The following is a 16,516-nucleotide window of genomic DNA, read 5'->3' as shown; positions in this document are numbered from 1 at the left end:
ACTTACAAACACAATAGTCTGCAAAGTAAAGTACTTAAAAAGCAGAACATTTCCCACTACAGAGTAACAAGAAAAAAAATTAAACTACTTACAGGAGCAGTTGTCAAGCCCAGGCAGAAGCAGATTCCCCACACAGCACCAAAAAAAAAAAAAAACAAGCCTGCGCTGGCTCCGCTCTTGTTTGGTCATGTGACCAGGAAAAAAAAACCCTTCTGGCTTCAGGAAATTGCATTTGTAACCCAAATGGCCCAGGCAAGTCACAGAGTTAAACATGGCTGCAGCTGCAACAGTAATTGAATCCAAGTTACATTTATTTATTTATTTATTTATTTATTTGTGAGACTTATATACCGCTTTAAGTGCAAGCACTCTCTAAGCGGTGTACACCAGTAAGCAATGTATATATATATATATTTACATTGCCCCCAACAATCTGGGTCCTCATTTTACCTACCTCGGAAGGATGGAAGGCTGAATCAACCTTGAGCCGGTGAGATTTGAACCGCTGACCTGCTGAACACAGTCAGCTAAAGTGGCCTGCAGTATTGCACTCTAACTGCTGCGCCACCTCGGCTCATGGTTACAGAGGCCTCTTTTTGCTTGCAATTTTGAATTTCTAATGTAAGTACCCTTTCTGAATAAATTCGTTTTTGTGAAAACTCACTAAATGAACATTCGTACCTGAAGGATTACCTGTAAAACTCCCCCAAATGAAGGTATTCTTAGTTTGGAAGACAGCAAATTAAAAATTTAAATTATCTTTGTAATATTTAATTTACAGATATGTAAGTATAGTTGAAAGTCAGATAAGTAAGCAGAGCCCAATTAATTACTAGCAGAAATTTTACTACATTGGTTGCCCAGTCAATGTTCATACATATCAAGATAATGCTTTCTCTTTTGTTAACCTATCTCTTTATTTTATATGTCTACCTAAAACTATATATGAATTATGTAATAGTCTAATAGTCGAGCCTTGAATCATCATTACTATTAAGCTTGCTTCTTCTCTATCCAATCACAAATTTATCTCCATATTTGGAGAAACAACAATTTTTAAAAAGGTCAAAATTCAGAAATTTGCCTTGGGATCCTAGCAATTTTCTGTGCATTGCATAGAAATTAAATAGTGGGACAATGCCTGATCAATTTTAGCGATATTAGTTGAAAACTGAGCAAACTATCTTTATAGAAATCAATTTAGAAGGAGTAATTTCTTATGAAATACAGTCTTATGTACAGGAAAGCAATATAGGAAAATGACAGTGAAAGACCTATTGGGTCTTTCTTTTATTTAAAAAGTTAACATAAATAAAAGTACCTAATACCAGTTGAACACTGAATTTCTCTACGCTGGATTCAAGATTTAGCACTAGATCTATTATAGAGCTAACTATCCAAGTTTGAAACAATAAAATAATTAGTGAAAATAGCATCTCTGTCTTTACTCTTTAAAAAAAATTGTCTCTTACATGGAACAAAATGAAATTCAAGAACTGACAAAGAAATGCTCAAGAGAGGAGGGAGAATCTGCTGGTGGAACATAAAGTGTCTTTTATTACAGGGCTTTTCAACCAGTGGTACGGGTACCATGTGTGGTACATTGGCACCTGGCAGGTGGTACGCGACCATCCTAGAAAAGTGGTAGCGGGGGAGGGGAATGAGCTGAACCAGTGGCAGCACAGCACAAGCTTGAGCGAGAGATGGCTGGAGCTGCAGAAGCACCAGGATCAGTGCCAAGCTCCAGCTGGAGCTCAGCACTGATCCTGATGCTTCTGCTGAGCCCTGAAGAAGCACCGATCAGCTGGAATGTTGCAGCATCTCCAGGGTCTTGTGATTTACATTCAGATGCTGGGCAACTGATTCATATTTATGGCGGTCACAGTGTCCCAGGGTCATGTGAAGTGACCAAAACCTGCTGCAACCACCCAGCAGACGGAGGGAATAAAAACCAAACACACCCCCACCCCACCCCCACTGTCAATCCTCAACAGAAATGCTCACAATAATGAAAACCTCGGACAGGAGGAAGAGCGCCACCGGGCGGGCAGGCAAGTGTCTTGCTTGGTTGTGGCTTGGGGGACACTTTTTCAGTGCCATTGTAACTTTGAACAGTCAATAAGCGAACTGTTGTAAGTTGAGGACTACCTGTACCTTATCACTTTTTTCCTTTTTTTTTTTGGTCATCAAGTTTTTAGTGACTGTTCGAAGTTACAATGGCACTGAAAAAAGTGCCCCCCAAGGCACAGCCGAGCAAGACACCTGCCTGCCCACCCGGTGGCGCTCTCATTCCCCTCCCCCACTACCACTTTTTTAGGATGGTCGCGTACCACCTGCCAGGTGCCAATGTACCACAGATGGTACCTGTACCACTGGTTGAAAAGCCCTGGCCTATGGGTACAAAAGTGTGTACTACCCATTTTTTTCAAAATCTTATTGAAAAATTACAAAAACTGAATATGTTATCTACTAGCAAGTGAGAGATTAAAACCATTTTTGTTTACTATAATTAAAGTTAGTAAATCTCAATTTCCCCAGATTACAAATATAATTTATACATTTTGTACTAAGAGTATCAAAAAAATGGTCAATTTCATAATCATACTGTTATCTATTTATTAGACAATTGACTCGATTACAGGATTATATGTAACATACAGTATATAATGTCTTCAGTGCTGACACAGTCTACCAACTGAACACAAATTAATTGAAGAGTGTAATCACACATATTTCTGAAGATCAAATATGTTAATTTGTGATATAAATTATGCATACTATACATATTTTCATTTCACACACAACTGCAATGCAACTCAGAATAACTACTGGCTTTTTACATATTTTATCTTTTATACCATATCACATTTATTGTATCCTAAATCTTCTTGTACTTTTAATCTGCATGTGTTAAAATGGAACCATGGAAATTTCTGTGGAAATGATACTAACACTAGCATGGAACAAGGAAAAAACTAAGGCTATACATATAAAAAGCAATCATTTCTTTGTATTAATAAGCAGGACAAAGTACACTTATCTACCTACTATCAAAAACTTGACTTCTGATTTATCTGAACATAAAACTAGTTTTAATATTTGTTGTTCTTACAAGTTCAAATATTAGATGAATTTAAATTTATGCAGTGTTTTTTCAAAGTGGGCTGTAGCTGATATGTTGTTGTTGTTAATTGCGAGGTCGTGTCCGACCCATCACGACCCCATGGACAACGTTCCTCCAGGTCTTCCTGTCCTCTACCATCTTCTGGAGTCCATTTAAGTTCACACCTACTGCTTCAGTGACTCCATCCAGCCATCTCATTCTCTGTCGTCCCCTTCTTCTATTGCCCTCAATCTTTCCCAGCATTAGGCCCTTCTCCAGTGAGTCCTTCCTTCTCATTAGGTGGCCAAAGTATTTGAATTTCAACTTCAGGATCTGGCCTTCTAAAGAGAAGTCGGGGTTGATCTCTTCTAGGACTGACTGGTTTGAACACCTTGCAGTCCAAGGGACTCGCAGGAGTCTTCTCCAGCACCATAGTTCAAGGCTGATATAGTCCATAACAATTACATCATCAAACATGATACTCAAAAACTTTTCTCCCTTACCTCTATGAAGCTTCTTGACAACTTAGAGAAGTTCCTTAGCAGGTTGTAGGCTACAAAATTACTGTCATGTATAAATGCTATTCCTATTAAATAGAACACACAAACATATTTTTTTTCTGACACTGAGAAATCATGTAAACCAGTGGCCCCCAATCTTTTGGGCACCAGGGACAGGTTCTCTGGAGAAAGTTTTTTCCACAGACCAGAAGGTGCCTGGTTTCACATGCTGTCTGCATTCCACAGATGGAACTTCGCTTGTTTGTGCAGCCTGGTTTCTGGCATGCTGTGGCCCGGTGCCAGTCCACGGACTGGGGTTAGGGACCCATGATGTAAACCTAACTTTCCTTTGTGCAGAAGCTACCTGCAGATCAATTCTCTTTGAATGTGTTCTAGAGTCCTCAACATCAAATTCTGTACAATATATCCAGGATGAATTGAATTGTTTGGATTTTCAAAACAGTCATATATCATATTCTTACTTTTAATTATTGAAAGTATTAACTAATGACTAAGCATATCCCAAAATGGTAATTGATTACAGCATAAGAAGAATGAAGATTGACTTCTTTCCTTTGATTCAGTAATAAGAGCTAGGAATAACAAAACATGCTCAAAAGAATGTTGTGTGTAATCATAGTTTCTCAGTGTTCCTTCTGTAAAATAGGCTCAGGCCACTAGCTAGTTGAGGACAAATGAGATAAATATTGTTAAGAACTTAGATCTAATGGCATGACTATAGATCTTTTCTTAATAAGAACAGCAATATTTGACCAGAATTAGCATTTTTCAGAAATTATTATTATTTACTGGAATAGAACCTATATATAGTTTGCTAACAGTTTTTGTTTATATTTAAACCATCAATATAATAGCAAATAATAATATTTTTTATTTTAGTGTTATGCATAATACTGTAATTCAGTTAACACAAAAATCATACTGAATGTGATAAATGGTAAGTTTTCTGATTGATTCAAAGCAAGCAGCTGCTTGTTTGATTTTGTAGCAACTAAAAGTTGATAGATGACCCTTAAGATGGATAACTATAATAAATCACCTCATTGAGATACTCAGGAAAAAATGAAAATCAGTAGTTGCTGCATTCTGTAATATGCCATGATAAATATGTATAGTTTATGGATATACAATGTGAGTACTGAAATTAGACACCTTTATGAATTCTTTACTTTCTGAAGCTCAAAAGTCCATTCTGTGAGGTATGTCTACATTAATGTATTCCATTGTCAAAAAAAAAAAGGCAGAATAAGCTGATATCAGTAAACATAAGGCAGAGATAATCTACATTCCATCTCTGTCATCAAATAGTTTTAATCAGGAAACAGTAGTCTTATATCATAACTGTGGCATAGACTTACATGCATTAATAATAGTTAGGCTGTTATTTACTATAATGAACTTGACCCCTAGTCAACATTACAGTGGCTATGATAAATATGAATTTGATAAAGTACTTCCTATTTATAAACATGTTGCATTTTTTTTAATTTGGAAAAATATTCCTATACATAGAGTATTACTGGCATAGAATAAAACTGACAACCCAAACCTAAATCCAGTTAAGTCAAACTGTTAGTAACTAAGCCAATTTTTTCCGATTAACTGGTAAATCAAGTTGATCCTAAACACAAATATTTACAAATCTTTGACTTTTACAAATCTTATTTCCAAACACTTATTTTGAAATATATCTTATTGCAACTATTTCATCTGATGGCAATGAGTTTTTTTAATCAAATCTCACTATGTACACTTATCAATATTGACAGCATCCTATCTTAAAGGAACAACCAGATTACAATTTTTTCCTTCTATGTATGAAAGTAAACATGCTTATAAGAATAATAAACCAGCAATCAATCAAGAGCAAATCCCACAGTATACAGAACTGCAGACTTAATGATATTACTCCCAAAGTTATTAAAAGTAGCAGATAAGATAAAAAGAGGCAAAAAATGTATGTACATGAGGCTAACAATTATTCCTTTAGTAGATCCTGTAATGTGAATTAGAACATTCATCCACTAAGAAAAATCAACATGTTATGACTTTATCAAAATCTGGTGAAATGTTGACAAACTTGCAAGACTAGTGAATGTTATTTTTCTTTTGCGCTACCACTATTAACATGATGGGCTCAGATTTGGGACTCTAAAAGTCTGATATCCCCTGAAATGATGAAATAACTTATCCTACAAATGTTCTATTTTACCTAGATTACTATATAGTTAATTAACTGCTTTGAATGTAAACTGGTACATTCTTAGATGTACATTGGTGCATTCTCTGTGGCATGTATACATTCTTAGAATGTACACATGCCACAAAGAAGCATGAGCTGTTAATATCTAAATATAAATGCAAGATCAGCCTTAATAAGTAAATCAGTGTTTGGAAAAATAAATACCCTTTATTGTTCCATATGATAGATTTTCCTCATTAGTTTGAAATAGAAGATAAATGCAATTTGAACAGATGCTCAATTATTTTCCCTTTCTGTTGCTTCATTCTATACTGTAATGACACAGAAATTTATTAATGTTTTATATTCTTCTCACTTAGTAAAACCTTGTAGTTTAATACCTAGTATCTTCCTCCATTTTTTTAATGATAGAAACAATGGTATTTATAAGTGTGTAGTAAGAGCCTCAGCAGGTACCCACACCTGGCTGACCTTGGGTAATATCAAAAATTGAACAAGGTCAGTCCTAGTTCATACTTAAATGTGGGATTGCCTGAAAACTTCAGAGGTCTTCATTATATTGGGAAATTTAACAAAAATATTTGAAAGAATAGCAATCTATTCCCTTAACATTGCCAAGAAAACTGTAGAGATGCAATCACGAGAAATTCAATTTAATTTAAAGGCATCTTATATTTTTAATGAAATACAAATTTATTTATGCAAACAAATTTTATTCTAGATCTTTAATTCAACCTTTAATAGGCAGTGTTGGAAGAAATTATACAAAGATAATAAACTATAATAAATAGTAACATATAAACAAACTAAGATTTAGTTAAAACATTAGAATGCCATTAGTTGAAGACTAAAATAAAGGGTCTCCACATGCAGTTAATCTATGGTCTATATTAAATGGAAGCTAGATATCTAATGTTTAGATTTTATTGCTCAAAACTAATTCTACAAGGCATCAAGCTGAGTATAACCAGGACTATTTTTATGATGCAAGTAAGCAGCCAGAGCAACAGTTGAATAAGCTGCAGTTGGATTTATGCCATTACACTATCAAGATTACTTTGAGATTGATTAGCATGCATATACTTTCAAAAATTATATTTTAAGCCATCAGGGTGTTTGTACCACACATCTATTCTGTACTTCACAAGATGACCTAGATTTTATGATTCAGCTGAATCTTTACAACAGATTAAAGTTAATTCACTTTAATGACAAAAAATATGAAGTAGAAATGAACTATATTGAGAAACATGGTATATGACCTTCATGAATGTTTGTGAACTTTGTGAATGTTCTAGAATCTAGAATAAGCTGGTGACTAAAATTGTATTGCCATGTTTCTATATTAAAATGCAAACCAACTTCACTTTTCAAAGGCCTCTAATTTAAACGCCAGCATATACAGCACATCCTTAATATTAGTGTTAAAACTGGCCCTTCCCTAGAAAATTTTCTTGCATGCATACCATGTGTTCACACATCCAAAGAATTAAGTATATATTGCAAATCTATACTTTTAGAACATATTTTAACATACCCAAACATTTACAGTGTTGCTATGTTGAACAACTGAGTTTTTTTCAGTCATTCTACCGGTAGGAGACTTCAAGAGTGAACAACTAGATGTTTTGGACTCAATTTGATATAGAACGCCTGCACAATATAACACAATGATTATTATGTTATATTTAATGCCACCATAATTTTACATAATTCTATTTCTTACATAATACAAATATATTGGGGCACTTTTCTAGCAACATGAGTAAAAGCTCAAGCAATCAAAAGCTTTGAGTACACTTCATTTAATGTCTCTCATGGTGATATATTTAAACTATGATTAATTGTATACATGTAAAATTCATATAGTATCATTCTATTTGTGTCTCAGCTGTGAGCCTTTTATGTCTATAAAGGATCCACAAAAGGAAACAAGGCATGCTGGCCCTTTAAAACTGAAATGCTTGTTTCTTTTCTATAAAAAAAGTAAATCATACTACAGTGCGTGGAGCTTTGAAAAAGCATCCATCCATTAAAGTTCATGGATCCTCGTTTCCAGATTGTCCCTCCCCTGGCTGTGTCTCAAGTTACAGCCTTGTACAATCCAAGTCTAAATAATATTCACCATGATAAATGACACCATAACTCCGATATCCACAATCAATCTTTGCTTTAAAGATACATCCATCTTCAATAATGTTGATAGGGATTTTGTACAATGGAAAACGTGACTGTTTTTCCGACCTCCTAACAGTGGGGGAAGGAAACTCTGAGTGATGGCTGTCAGCTGACATCTGGCTGCAAAAATAAATTAGCCTTATGTAGACAAATGAAAGGACCAACCCTGACTAGAAAACAGCCACTCCTGAGCAATAGCTAATTTATAAGATTCCTTTCTAGAAAGTTCCTAACTGAGGCTTGAATCCCCTTAGCTGTATCTGTAAATGATTTTTGGATGCCGTAAATAATATTATTGTGACAGCCAACTATGCATACTGTTTTTAAAGGAATCTGTATACTGTATGTAAGACAGAGAGAAAAAATATTTTTCCATTGTTATACTTGTTTTACCAAAATACATTTTTACATTTTGCAGTGTATTCTGCAGATTTGAGAGAAAATAATTTTCACATTTAAACTGTTAATCATTACCTTGGTTATAGGACTGAATAACATGATTACAGATATTAAATAATTCAATGTAAGTGACACCCTGAGTATTAAAAAAACTGATGTGCATTTGCTTCTTTTCTACTAAGAAAAACACCTTCTGCAAGAATTTTGAAAGCTAAGCAAATCACTTCATTTTTAAAATGTTATGAAATTCAAACATTAAATTCCATTCAAAAGAAATACTAGCTGTTCTTATTTCAACTCATTGTTTGAAACAGCCATACAAAATGTTTATCAGGTGGAATATTTAAGCAAAAAATCATTCACATACACAAGTTTCTTCTGCACTTTTACAGTGCCAAAGCTTTTTACAACTCAGCAGTAAACCTTAGTATGAACAATGTTGTTCACTCCATACTATTTAGGATTTAAAGTGACATTTTATTGTACTGTTGAGTTTTTAGGCTTTGCCTTGCTATGACAAAACTTAGTATTTTTGTTCTTGTATACTATCCATATCATAAATTACTTTTAAGAAACTATAAGTAGATATGACAGGAAATCAAGTGGTAGAATTTTCCAGCAACATATCATTGCTAATCACATTCTTACCTAAAAATAAATTAAATTAAATTTTTAAAAAAATCAGATGGCAGAACTCTCTAAGGAATATCCCGTAGTAGTGATGATGGCTGTAGCTCTAAGGGTTAATTCTGTGAAGGTTGAAGGACTTACAGTAATGCTGTGAAGACAGAAACATCACAGGCTTTCCTGGCAAGAGGCTCAGGGAGGGTAGGAGGGGACTACGAAATGAACTCTCTCAGGCTTTGTCATGTACGTTTCCCAAGGCCCAGCCTGGCCCCTTTGATAAATGACACATGTCATTCTGTCAGAGGCTGACACTGCAGCTGGGAGGGCTAGTGATATATGACTCCACTGAAAAGGAAATCAACTTTTTGGCACTGACTGAGACTGTGCCCTGTGTAAGGATTTTGTTTCTAAAAAAGTGAAAGATAGACTTAAGATTTGGGGAGGGGAGAGTTGAAAAACAGATTGAACGACAGCTTACACTTAATTTATGTTAACTCAGTAATGGTGAAATGTGCTAGCCTGTGATAAATAAAAGCTACATTAGTCAATTATTAATCACACTCCAACTTGTAGCCAAAACCCATGACTTAAATCTGAGGCCTGAGCTGCCTTACAAACAGATAAGACAGTGTTTGATAGATGTCTTGCATAGTGTAATCAGGAAGGAATCAAAAGCTTAGTGGTTTAACCAATGAGAGTATGTAGAAGATTCTGGAATCTGAGACTGGGCAAAGTGGATAACTGGATTGAAAGCACCCTTTCACAGGATATGCAGTACATCTTTTGACTGCTCTAGAGAAGAAAAAGGGAAAGAGAGAAACATATCTGACTTTACTTTTAATTTTTTAATATAAATACATGGATATCTTGAAACTGTATTCCCTCTTCCTTACCACTATGATGCTAAATCATTTAACATATGACCATTATCGATTCTCGTGACATTGTCAAGGGTTCACATATAGCCATTTTGCATGGATTACAATTTAAGTATTTTATTTAACTGAAAAAATCTCACACTGTATTCAATACAAAAGAAAAAAGAAAAAGAAATATTTTCAACCAGGCTGTGGAATCACAGACTGAAGAAGTGAAATCTCAAAAAAAAAAAAGAGAAGGAAAAATCCTAAAACCAAACCTTAACAAAAGGTAGAGAAGCTGAATCTTACAAGATACAAAACATTTCAGAGATTTACATTTCACCCTTGAAAGAATATATTGTTTTTTTGTTGACTACCTTCGGCAGGAAAGTTAATATAACAAGCTTTGCCCACATAAGATGCTAAACTTTCCAACACAAAAATGCTATGTTGATTTATGACATGCAAAGATGTGAGGTAGAAGCCATTTTGCCAGAGTCTCATACAATTACACTAAAAAAATCTTGTATATGATCTTTATGCATCTATGTCATGTTAACCTGTTTTAGCTGAAATGTGTAGCCTTTAATAGGGTTGAAACTATCTCAATGTAGACATTCTTCTACTTACGAACAAGTTATGTTCCAAGATACTGTTCACAAGTCCCTTTCATTCATAATTCAAGCAAACATAAAAATTACTCTTGCACTTAATTTCAGACATTCAGTCACAATACAAACCACATGCAGTCACTACAAAACCAAACAGTGAACAATATGCATGTGGAACAAACAGAATATGAAAAGAAGGAGGGGAAGAGTTAGTTTACAGCATGCCTTCTCTCTTGACTTCTGGGACCTTCTTGGTTGGACTTATGGACAGGTTTATTCATATCAGCTAACGTTTGTAACTCAAGAGTTTGTAAGTAGAGCAATGTCTGCAGTAAGAATAAAGAGTACTTTATGCCAAGATTTTCACATGCCCAGGTTTTGGTTGGACTGATGTTTTTTTGCATAACTCTTTTAAGATGGTCTTAGTGCTAAGTGTCTGACAATTTATTTTTCTTCCTAGCATTTTTCCCACAAGTGCAGGGTACATTTTTTTCAGATCAACAAAATGTGGATCCATTGGTCAATGAAGTGTGGATCCATCCAACTGACTGAGTGACTTATTGCCAAAGCCTGATGTCACAAGCTACGAGAGGGTGACTAGTTCAAAGTCACCGAGCTGGCTTTTATGCCTAAGGCAGAACTACAACTCAACCTCCTGATTTCTAGCCTGGTGCATTAACCACTAAACCAAGCTGACTTTCAAGTAACTGACAAATTTAAGATCCAAAAATGTTAAAATCTCCACAAAATAAATTATTAGTACTATTAGTACTATGCAACTCTAGTGGCTTACAGTTGGTAAAAGCATAGAAAACAAGGAATTAGAATGTATAATACAATAAACACCAGGAATAGAAAAGTACATCAGATAATAGAAAAAACAAAAAATTCAGAATTAACTGAGGGCTACCAACCCATATTTTAATTCAATATCTTTAATATTAAAGGAGCTTATCATGCTTTCTGGCCTTATATATAAGGATATAGAACAGTGGTCCTCAACCTTTTTAATGCCACGACCCCCAACCAGTCGTAAGTCAAGGACTACTCAACCGGTCATAAGTCAAGGACTACTCAACTGGTGCAGCACCGTTTGCAGAATGGGACTTTTGGCGGACTCAGCAGGGCAGAGACAGCCTGGACAATTCCTATTGGCTTTTGAAAGCCAATAGAATTAGACTCTATTCAAGAGACTCTATTCTATTGGCTTTCAAAAGCCAATAGAATAAAAGGGAGTAGCAATGCTAAGGAAAAGGGGGGAAAATGGCGGACTGCGTTGTTTGGCGACCCCCGTGAAATGGTCGTTCAACCCCAAATGGGGTCCCGACCCTCAGGTTGAGAACCACTGATATAGAAGGACAGAAAGGTCAAGGTCATTCAAACCCTCAAGAGTAATATTTTCCCACAATACAAGTTCTGCAACAGAGGAGGCATATCTCTTGCTTCATAAAAAGAATCCATGCCTATTTTCCCAGTTCTCATAAGCTGAGCAGAGATAATTGAAGACAAGCAGTCCTGCAAATACTGTACTCGAAAACTTGGCAACCTAATTGTAACACAGATTGAGAATAAGATGAGATGTTCTGGGCAGCAGGTGAAACCAATGGATTTTTTTTTCAAGTGTCAATTCTCTTATTTACTTTATGGGTACCCCAAGAACAGTTCAGGAAGAAAGGAACATCATGAGCCAAAGGAGATAGAACCATAATCATAAGCTTTCCATCAACTTAATAAACCATTTACCTAAGCACTATGTGGTGCCCAACAGAAAGGGAAGGAGTAGACTCATTCCCTTAGTAGAGTTGCTGACTATGATAACCAGAATTTTCTGACAGCTGTACTACAATTCATGTGGAGAGTACCAAATTACAGAAAACTACCTACAATAATTTCTGCAAACATTTGCAGAACTAGCACTAGTAAATTGCAGAAGGTTTAGACTAGAGGTCCCCAACCTTTTGGGCACCAGGAACCGGTGCCATGGAGAAAGGTTTTTCTGCTGACCAGAGGGGGTGTGGTTTTGAATACAGCCTGGATCCCAAGGATGGAGCTTTGCTTGTTTGTGCACCCCACTTGCTGGCATACTATGGACCGGTACCGGTCCACGGACCAGGGATTGGGGACCCCTGGTTTAGACTAATGACATGACATCTTTGGATACAATTCTTAGAATTCATATAAAAATCAAGCAGCACTGGGGGGTTTTGTTGGCCACACAATCTCACAATTTTTTGACAAATCTATGGAGTTATTATGAGGATAAAAATGAAGGGAGACCTACTTTGAGCTTCTGGAGAAAAAAGCAGGATATATATTCGAAAATACACAAAAATAAAATATAGATAATAGTAATGCATTTAAGTACATGATTGAAATGGCTGTGCTACACCTGTAGAGACAACCAGTATAAGTATTTAAATGCCATATGAGCCAGGAAATACAGTCTTATTTTAATAATTTTATTTCAAGTTGGCTTGTATGTGCACTTCCAAAGTTTAAAAAATACCTTTTGAAGGATTTCCTCATTCCTAGTAATAGTCTTACTGCTTTAACAAAAAAGTTTAATTGGGATGAAAAAGAATTTAGTCCAAGGTAATCCTTTCAATTATCAAGAATGTTAGATTCGAATTTTAAAAAGTTTAGACTTTGTGGTAGCATATTAAAATGCCCCCCTAGATGCTTTAATTATTTAGCTAAATTTGAAAACTTTACGCAATTTAAGCATTCACTTAAATGCAAAAGTTTGAACCACATTCAGGGTTTCTATGCTCACAAATCAGTGAACCAGTTGCACAAGTTTAGTTTGTGCTTTTCCCCAATGATTAGCAAAATAGAGAAACTGCGATTTGCACAGTTGTATGAATGCATCCATTCCAGTGAAAATGTGGATCTGATATAACATATTTTTAATCTTTGGTTAATCAATCGCAAGTGATTAGTGCTTATCTAGTTGCAATAACTAAAGCTTTGAGGAGTTATGTAATAATTAAAACCTATTTCTAGAAGGTTTGGGAACAGTAGCAATACTGTGAAGTAAAACTAATTTACCTACAAATATCCAGATTCCTGTTTGAGATACATTCTAGTTCTCTATGTCCATCATTTTCAAAAATATAAATTGTGCTACTAACTGGTTATATATAAGACTAAAACACTTAACAAGCAGGGCTACATGTAGAAAGCAAAAAGTCAGACACATGAAGTCTAATTTGTTTCTCATGACATCTGGTCTCAACAGGAGGAAGCATCAGGAACATTGGCCCAAATTCAGGAAAGCACTTAAAGCATATTCTTAAATTTAAATACATAAACACCCTCATCTTTAAGTGCTTTCTTGAATAAAGCTTCAACAAGGACTTCTTATCATAGGTAGAATTGTATAATTTCAATTGTTTATGAAAGCTGCACATATTTTCCAACCAACATCAGAAATATATTTACTTGTAGAGTTTGAAAAGACTAGTTTTAAATTGAAAGAATAGTATATAATTAATAAGAGAATTATCTTTATATAACATGTTGCAACTGAATCCTAACAAAAGAATATCAAAAGAAAATAGTTTCACGTTTAAAGCGTTGTGGTATTTATTTACATAAGAATTCCAACCATCTGTTCAAACATACAAGGTGCTGTACATATGTTCACAAGCTAATATACCTCCCAAATGGGCTTCATACATAACTAATTATACAAACCTATGAACTTTAAAGATGTGGCTACCTTATCTGAAATGTCAAAATCCAGATGACCTTTTGATATTACAGATTTCTGAATCCTTTTGCTGCCCTCTGGTGACCATGTGGATTTTTTCAACTTAGTTCTAGCAAAACATAAGTAATTTCTTCCTGAGGTTTTGAATGTTGCTAGTGGACGTAAATGTACATTACGACAAACATCAGTACAACTTCTGGATTCTATGCGCAACACAACCTATTTTTCCTTGTGTTGTGATTCAAAACTGACAGAAGAAACCAGAAGGTCTTGATTTCAGTTTACTGTAGCTTTTATCAGCAAAAATAAACTATTTATCAGAGGTAAAAATCTTGAAGAAAGTCAACCAAAAGGAAAAAATATATAATTTCTTTCATACCTGTTACTTATAGCTGCAAATTAATTAAATGGAAGGGGGGAAGAGCATAGGAAAACCACAATCAAAACAATTTATAATAGTACAAATGAGTCTTTGTAAAAGAGAGACAAAGAAAGTCTAATAAACCACTTACTAGTTGTACTCCTTAATCTCTAGCGTAGTTACTTTCTCAATATGCATGAAATGCAACTTGAAAGGAATATGAGGAATAATATCACATTACATGCCAAATTATGATCCAACTCTTTCACTTTTAAATATATTTTTCAAAGATATAACAATTTGAAAAATAGTAGAAAATGTTTAAATATATTATCAAGATCCCTCTTTAAAAGGTTTATACTTTTGCTTTATGGCCTGTCCTTGATTTGACACTTCCGCTCATCAGAAAGGGATTTATAAAATAATCCTGAAGGTGAGGAACAGACATCTGTCAGGGACTGGCTGGGTTTCACTTTACGAAATTTAAGAAGGGAGAGAAATCCTGTTAAGCTCTATTTAGTCACCAATACACATCAAAGGCAATAATTAAAGAAGACAGATATCATAAAAATAAATTTATGTAGTTCTTTATCAGATACAAAACATTCTAGTGTGTAAATATCTTTTCACACTGAAAGCAAATATAATGATCTACAAGAGGGAAGGAGATTCTATTGATGTTTGTTTATTGTCTACTTGAAAATAACTTATCTAGTTGGGGGGTTCTTTTTTTTTAAGTACAAGTTTAAACCTATCTTTCAAAACCTTTACCATCTGTGGGTACATGAACTATGGATGACCCCAAATGATTTGCACTCTACTCAGAATCCCTTAGAAAGCACGAGAAAAAGTATCATTAAGAATGACTGATGACTGCCAGTCATGGTTGACCTCACCCAAGCTTTGGTCTCTGCCTCAGTAATAAGCTGCCCTTTATTAGCACCAACACTCCATAAAAGGGGTGTGTTTAGTCACAGGATAGTGGCCTCCTAATGCTCATTGCTTGACTTTGTAAGATTGATTAGTGCTCATTTTAACTGCCTTCACAGCATATACAGTGGCAGTAGCAGACCTTTATCAGGTAATAGCTACAAAACTAAGTTTTGGGGTGGAGAATACATACAGCAAGATTCTGTAAGGAAGAAAAATATAGAAAAAATAGCAGAATGTACAGGATACTTATTTTAGCGTCACTACAAGAGAGGGATGGGTTCTACAAGAAATTAAAATATTCATATTCATTTCTTTATCTAAATCATCAAAACTGAAACAATTCTATATATAAATATATGTGTGTGTGTGTTCTATATACTTGTAATGTAAGAAGTGTTTCAGATATAAAATTTAGGCCCTGATTCTTGACCAGTTTGCATTCCTTGATTCTGTCTTAACAATTCTTAGTCTGTTTTCAGCTTCTTTTGCCTCAAGACCTTTTAAAGCTTGCCAAATATTTATGCTAGTTTTTGGTTTTCGAAGTCTGGATTTTGTAGTGAGGCTTTGTGAAGAAGAAAACGAGTTCCTACATTCTGAAAGCTAACATTCTTGATTCTGATCCTCTTTGCACCATAATGTTCTCTAGGTGCAAATGTTTGTGGGAAAAGACAGTAACCAAAAAAAAGAATAAAATATTTAACCTGAAAAATAGTTTAAGCAACTTTCCTCATCTTCTCTCTGATTCTGCACAATCAAAATCAAATCCAGGCATCACACCAAAATATCAGAATTATAGTAGTTTTGTTCAAAGCCCACAGAATTTCCAAACACTGAAGTAAAATATGGTTTAGAGCCAACAGGCTGCTTCTCTTTCTAACTTCTTGTCTCTAACAGAGTGACTTCTGGAACAGAAGCAACAATGGTTTGTCACTTCTTATATTATGCCAAGCCATAATTTGCAAAAACTGTAGTACATACCATACTTCAAGTATAGTATGCTTTAGATCA

At 34.9% G+C, this 16,516-nt stretch overlaps 1 protein-coding gene across 2 annotated transcripts in view; it reads right to left on the bottom strand.

Annotated features, from left to right (window-relative positions):
* The window catches only part of TSHZ1 (teashirt zinc finger homeobox 1), a 74,103-nt gene that overhangs the window by 47,493 nt on the left and 10,094 nt on the right, over positions 1-16,516 (bottom strand). Inside the window, exon 1 of one of the 2 annotated variants that reach the window (XM_039334400.1) lies at positions 9,176-11,550. The exons of the other annotated variant lie outside the window; for it this stretch is intronic. Within the exon in view, the coding sequence (XP_039190334.1) occupies positions 9,176-9,200 (25 nt within the window). The 5' untranslated portion in view covers positions 9,201-11,550. Of the gene's footprint in view, positions 1-9,175; positions 11,551-16,516 lie in introns of those variants that run through there. 2 annotated transcript variants of the gene reach the window in all.

The sequence above is a fragment of the Crotalus tigris genome, unplaced genomic scaffold (assembly GCF_016545835.1).
Source record: "Crotalus tigris isolate CLP2741 ecotype Arizona unplaced genomic scaffold, ASM1654583v1 scf7180000017630.2799268, whole genome shotgun sequence".
In the NCBI taxonomy this organism is placed as follows: domain Eukaryota; kingdom Metazoa; phylum Chordata; class Lepidosauria; order Squamata; family Viperidae; genus Crotalus; species Crotalus tigris.
The sequence above is the reverse complement of the archived record's forward strand: the minus strand, read 5'-3'. Positions and strand labels throughout refer to the sequence as shown.